The sequence below is a fragment of the Mastomys coucha genome, unplaced genomic scaffold (assembly GCF_008632895.1).
Source record: "Mastomys coucha isolate ucsf_1 unplaced genomic scaffold, UCSF_Mcou_1 pScaffold3, whole genome shotgun sequence".
NCBI lineage: Eukaryota > Metazoa > Chordata > Mammalia > Rodentia > Muridae > Mastomys > Mastomys coucha.
This window is the reverse complement of record NW_022196909.1, coordinates 6,537,325-6,544,105: the sequence shown is the minus strand read 5'-3', so window position 1 is coordinate 6,544,105 and position 6,781 is coordinate 6,537,325. Positions and strand designations below refer to the sequence as shown.

Genomic DNA, 6,781 nt, shown 5'->3' with positions numbered 1-6,781 from the left:
TAGCAGGATGGATGAAACAGGCTAAGTGACCTGTCTTTGTACCTATGGTCTCAAGGAGTATGAGATAGGTCAGGTAGACAGGCACTAGTACGATTACCAAACAAGAGTCTGCACCAAAGCAAGACCGACTCAAAAGGAAGGCCCCCAGTCCATGTTTTGATCCTGCTCCCAGTTTCCTGTGAACCCAATTGAAGAGTCCCTGATTTTTAACAAAAGTATGTTTACATGCTTACTGTAAATTCATTATTACAAAGGGGTGTGCCAGGGACAGACTTAAAACTATTGGCCTACACCATACTTTTCCCAAGTCTACCTTCTGTGTGTGCAGCATATGTGGTCTTGTGGGCTACTGAACTATATTCCATTCCATGAACGTATTCCTGAGAAATACTAAAAATACTAAAATGCTAAAACTACCTTGAACCTGCTATAAACTCCTAAGGTAAACTTGTTTCTGAATCAGCCCGAAATTCCTGGACAATGTGACCCTGAGCTAAACATTAAGTGCCTGACCATTTGATGGCTATCTCTCCGGAGCTGCCTTTCTGTATGTCACAATTACATTTTTTCCCCCTTAGAATTTCAAACTAACTGGAGGTTGAGGCTGCTTCCCACTAATCTGCTTGGGACAGTCTGACTAGCAGCTACTAAAGATTCCATTGGCTTATTTGGGCCTCTTGGGAGTTTTCTTCAGGTACCCCGTTAACAGTGTACGTATGGGGCATGCACATGAGCATGCAGAGGCTTGAGCACATTGGGTATTCCCTCTATTGCTCTCTCCATATTGCCTTGAGACACTGTCTCACTGAACCTGAAACTCGTTGATTGCATTTCGTGGCTGGCCAGCAAGTATCTGGCATGTACCTCTCTGTCCCTCAGTGCTGACTGTTACAGGCATATGGAGCCAGGCCTGGCTTTTTACACCTGTGCTTGGGATTTCAACATAGATCCTCATGATTTCAAAGCAAGCTCCCCCCACCCCCATCCCCCAGACAGGGTTTCTCTGTATAGCCCTGGCTGTCCTGGAACTCAGAAATCTGCCTGCATCTGACTCCCAAGTGCTAGGATTAAAGGTGTGTGCCACCACTGCCCTGCTCCCAAGCAAGCAGTCTTATCCATTTAGCCATCTCCTTATTCCAACCATGTCTACCGTGTGTGTGTGTGTGTGTGTGTGTGTGTGTGTGTGTGTGTGTGCGTGTGTGTGAAAAAACAAACTAACAAAAGAAAAACACAGGACATATCCATATGATTACATGTTAAATCACATGCATCAAACTAGACATCTATCACAAACTATTAAAAATGCTTTGTGGGGTCTGTGTAATGCACGTAGGGTGTATGGGAAGGCTTCCATAGAACTTTCAAGGCCCAGAACTTGGTGGACAGAGGGTGAGGCCCTCTTCTAGTGTCTTGCAATCTTGCCAACAATCTTGCAATCTTGTTTGCATGCACAGAGCCTCGGCCCAGACACTGACACCTGCACGGAGCGCACGGAGAGACCCAGAGACCCTGTTAGAGCATTAGGCACTCTTTAGCATCACTGCATGTCACTGCTTCTAAGGAATAAATGTTCGTTTTTAGACACTTAATATCAGAGTCACTCATTTAAATACAAAGGTCTCAGAGCTGGGACTGTGGGAATACTACTCAAGAATTTGCTAAGGCTTTCAAACAATAAACATTCCACACATGATGCTGTGAAGGTTCTGTGATCTTAGCACTAAGGAGAAGCCCGAAGAGCTGGAGAGTTTGACAGCCAATATTAGAAAACCCATGGGCTGGAGAGATGGCTCAGCAAGCAGTTAAAGAGCACTGACTGCTGGTCTACAGAGTGAGTTCCAGGACAGCCAGAGCTCAACCAACCAACCAACCAACCAACCAACCAATCAAACAAGTTTTCTGGGAACCAGGGCACCAGGTGTGACAAGCTGTACAATGAAATATACATTTCCCTCCCTGAGTTGCTCTTGGGTATTTTGTCATAGAAACAAAAACCCTAAGACAGACCTCTGTACTGCAGCTTTCTACATATGCAATATTCTGTCTATACACATGTGCACATAAGTGCATACTTTTTTAAATTAAAAACTATGTGTCTACTCCTAAAATAATCCACACAGAAACAAAGTCGATTAAATTTTATTTCAATCAAGAATATAAAATAAATGTGATGTAACTTATCGAAGCTGGAAGAGTCACTTTGAGAAGGGTGGCTGGATAACTCCAGTGCAGAAGCACCCAGTTCTGAAGAGGCCGAGGCCACACACCCTGCATCCCCAGAGAGGGCAGCAGGCTTGGCGTACACACATCACAGCAGAGCAAGGAGAGCCATGGCAATATCTAATCATACTGAGGGGGCGCGTGCAGAAAATGACCAAAAAGATAGACAGGTACACGTCACAAATAGGAATTATCAGGAATACAAACTAGTTTAGAAAGGACATACTGTATAGCATATATAAAAAGTACTTTCAGTTGTTATTAAAAAGGACATCTCAGTCCTGGCTTTGCGTAATGCTTTTAGTGTCTACCCAGACAAAGCTTTTTTTTTAAAAAAAAAAAAAGTATTAATTTACTCACTACTTAGGTGGTAAGAGTGCATCAGGTATTCCCCATGTAACACATTGTCATCACTCCCTACAGAAAACAGCCTGAAGGGTAAATACCCCTAGGTATCATACACTTCTTAAATCCCTCAAACACTGGCCTTTGGGGCTAGGATGGTTATGACTACTCTTGATGATTATGGGGACCTAAACTGCTACACTCTGTATAAAATGATTACTTGTCCTCGACTCCTCGGAGCCTCCAATAAGCCCACCGGCCATTCGGTGTCTCTCTTGGCCACCTAGGAAGCAGTGCATAGCTGCTGCTACATCTTAACTCAGAAGCAAAGCAAGCTGCAAGTCCTCCTCTCTCTCTTCCCTTTCAGCAGAGCAGAGCATCCTCTTAGGGGCAAGAGACCAACCAGGCATCAGGCAGGGAGCGTGTGTGTGAGCATGAGGCTATACCTTCCCATAATGGAGCTACGTTACAGAGTGCATAATGCATAATGTCAGAGCTCCAAGTCCTAAATTTCAAAAGCACAGAATAAAAACAGACTTGTCTCTTGATCTCTGCATCTCACTTCATGGTTTACTTCATCAAAAGGATTGTTTTAGCCTCAAATTACCAACTCACGCCGTGGTACTTTTAGCTACTCTGCTCCTAGGTGCGGGAATCCTTTCCCCAAACTCCTTGCTACAAGAATCCTTTCCCCAAACCCCTTGCTACAAAGCTACCTCTAAGTGACTTAACAGGTACAACAGAATCCTTTCAACTCAATCCTTCAACCCTCCCTAGACTCGGAGGCTCCCCTAACTCAGAGGATGTCTCCCTGTGTCCCTAGAGAACAAAACAGTATCTAATGAATGTTCAAAGAGAAATACCATTGCTTGAGGCTCACAAAGATGAGTTCCACCCATAAGAAGCTTCACAGGTCATTTGAGGTCCCACCCCATGGACTATGGCCTTAATGTATACAAAAGGCTTTGCTTCCTTCACAGAGGAAGGGAATAATGAAGAGAAATTATTTCTGAGAGCAGTGGGCCCAGGTGTGTATGCATCACCAACCCTGAGGAACTGAAAAGCAGAGGGCCAGAGTCAGTGCGGCGATGTGGAGCCTGGCTTGCAGATGGTGGGGTTTTCTGGCTATATGTCCTGGAAGACACTACACGGGAAGCAAATGACAAAGTGCCGTCTGAGTCCTGTGAATGCGTAAGTGCATCTGCCAAAACTGTGTATCCAGTTTGTATACAAAGAACTGTTGTGTGTGTGTGTGTGTGTGTGTGTGTGTGTGTGTGTGTGTGTGGTGTGTGTGTATTAGACTAGGGGCTAATATCTTTTATTAAATTGAGCTCATTCAAGGGCAAGAGCAGAGCTTCTGTTTTCATTGTAATTCTCTACCACCACTTAGTAGAATATGCTCTGTCCACAAGGGCCACCCAACTGCTGAAGGCTGCTGTGAACATTTCAAATATGCATAGATGCCTTTTGTGACAGCTAATCACTGGCTTTCTCCTCCATGGTCAGACACAGACCTGCTTCCCCATAACACTGCTTACCATAAAATACAGAAGCATACTTATCCAAGAGGGTTCAGAAGTAAACAAAAGGACCTTCATATCATGTGACATTTATAAGTCAACCACATGGCACAGACATCCCACAGGAGTTTATTATCACTGGATTGGCTATAACAAGGAAACGTCTCCTGTTCTTTGTTTTTCTGCCCAGCGGAGCACTGAGCCTGTGATAGGGAGCAATGGTCCTAGACGAAGAGGCTCCAGGGCACAGGACAGAACTTTATATGGATAGCTACATTATGCACGAGGCTGAATCTTATTTTAAAAAAATATACAGGATAAAAAAAATCTAAGGAGAGAGTCAGAAATTCCTCCTAATGAAGCATGTCACGTGTCAATGACTTCATTTTCGGTCCTGGTACACATGTCACTATACAGCCTTTATTACTATTTATAAGCATCATTATGCTGAAATCAGTATGGTCCTGGCTGGCTACAGTATCACATCAATAGTGCAAAATGTATACTGGCTTCTAAAAAATCTTATTTTACTTGTATATGGACCCCAGAGTATCCTAACCAGGTAGATAGGTTCACAAGAATAGTTTTTTTTAAAAATGCATATAGTTTGCATATACAATTGGCTATTTTTCTAGCTCAAGAAACATTGAAAACAAGGCTGGTGCTGCTAGGAGCAGCAGAACACAGATGTCCTGCCCCCGCACTCCAATGGGAGCTCGAAGCCTTTACATTTCCTCTTGATTCTGGAGGTGGGGGCTCCTCAAAAGTAGCTAAAAAGGAACTCCCCTCTAATTCGTAGATCATGGAAATGCAAATATTTACCATCTACTTTACACTATCTGCCCATAGTTCTTAGGCACAATTATTAAGTTTTTTCCTAGGGGCAAAAGAAAGCATTCAGTGCAATAAAAAAAGATTCTTGACGGCGTTACGTCTCAGTAACAGCAAAGTTATGCATACATAATACATACTTCAAACATGAATGAAACCTAAAAGTTTAACATGCTTTAAAAATAGTCACTTTATGCTTAATGTACATACAAATGGAAAACACTGCAGATGAATTAACAGACTTCTATTTGAGTATCCTTGATTACGGAAGAAAGTTCCTCATGCTGAGCAGATGTGAAGAGACTGAAGAGCCAGCAGCCCCTCGAGAGAAGCCCCTGACAATATGGCAAAAGCTTCTCCTTCCCGTGGAAGAAGCGTGCTCTGATAAGCACGGCTCCTCGCGAGGTCCGAGTGCAGCAAACAGGCTCTGCAGACTTCCCAGGTGAGCCCCAAAGGGCTGAACTTCATCAAAGCTCTTGAAACCTCTACATGAAGTTAAAATTATAATTTTAGTTATAAAATTCAGAATATGATGATTCTGGGAACTGAGTTCCCCATGAATGATTATATAAAAACCACCAAGTACTTCAGTTCTTCATAGCATAAGCTGCAATGATCTAAGCTGTGTTTGGCTGTGGGCACCTCTGCCCCACACTTGTCTTTCACTAGACCTTCCCTGAAAGAGATAAATAAAAACATAGTAGTAAAGTACTTTGGGACAGTAACAGTTTCTTTTTAAGACTTCCAAGAGCAAAGCAGTTAGTCTGTGAATAGTGCTTTAAAGGTGCATTTGACTGGTGTTGCTAAATCGGTTCATGAAGTATAAAACTCTACACCACTGGAACCCTGTTCCTAGAACATTGAAATCCTAAGAAAAGATAAATTATAATGATTGCTACAGCGTGAGAAAGGTGCACCAGAAACTCCTTCAGAGACTGCTGAAGGATGCAGAAGTGCTGGGGTAGATCAGATGCTTCATCAGGAAAGTCACAGAGGAATTCATGCGGGGAAGAGGGCTGGGGACACTTCACAAGAATCTTCTTCAAGCCAACGAAGAAGAGCTATTAGTCCTTCAAAACACTTAGCATGCAAAGGCTTCCTCTTAGGCGTCTGCGCTTTGCATGATGTCAGTCTTCCTTCTGGGGTTCTTTGTAAATACCACCCTGCTGGAGTCTGTGCTCCGTGCTCTGCTCTCCGAGGCCAAGCGGAGCGAGTGGGTCAGTACCGGTGGGCCTGGTGAGATGGGTGGTACTGGGCACTCTGCTCTCTGAGGCCAAGCAGAGGGAGTGGGTCAGTACCGGTGGGCCTGGTGAGATGGGTGGTACTGGGCACTCTGCTGAGAGGAAGAGTAGCCTAGCGTACTCTGGGACTGTGAGGACCCCTGAACGCTGCTTTGGTAATTCAGGCGAGAACTGGAGTGCTGGAAAAAACAGAAAAGCGGGGCAGGGAGTTAGTGACTGTAGAGAGGGTCACAGTACCAGGCACAGGCGAACAGGGTGTTAGCTACTTTCATGAGACTCCTGCTATGCTCTGCTTGTCTGAACTGTAGCTGGCTCAGACAGTAACTACCCTGGTTGGCACTGACTTTGGCTACACAGTAGGGATGGAGAGCCACAGTAGTGAAGAAAGGCAGAGAGGAAATTTCCAAGATGTAATTTAACCTTTTACATGACTGACATCTGACAACCAAACAATTTGGTAAATGAAAAAAAAATGCAATCAGTAAGATATAACCATATCGTGCAACTTCTCACTTCATTCATTCATTCATACATTCATTTATTTATTTTTGTTTTATTTCGAGACAAGGTTTCTCTGTATAGCCCTGGCTATCCTGGAACTCACTCTGTAGACCAGGCTGGCCT

The 6,781-nt window shown here is 43.9% G+C and overlaps 1 protein-coding gene across 4 annotated transcripts in view; it reads right to left on the bottom strand.

Moving 5' to 3' along the window:
• Positions 1-2,123: 2,123 nt before the first annotated feature.
• Cdk19 (cyclin dependent kinase 19) overlaps positions 2,124-6,781 on the bottom strand; it is a 155,919-nt gene continuing 151,261 nt past the window's right edge. For all 4 annotated transcript variants that reach the window (XM_031348460.1, XM_031348462.1, XM_031348461.1 and 1 more), the window contains one exon: positions 2,124-6,336. In XM_031348460.1, the coding sequence (XP_031204320.1) occupies positions 6,208-6,336 (129 nt within the window). In that variant the 3' untranslated portion in view covers positions 2,124-6,207. The remainder of the gene's footprint in view (positions 6,337-6,781) is intronic.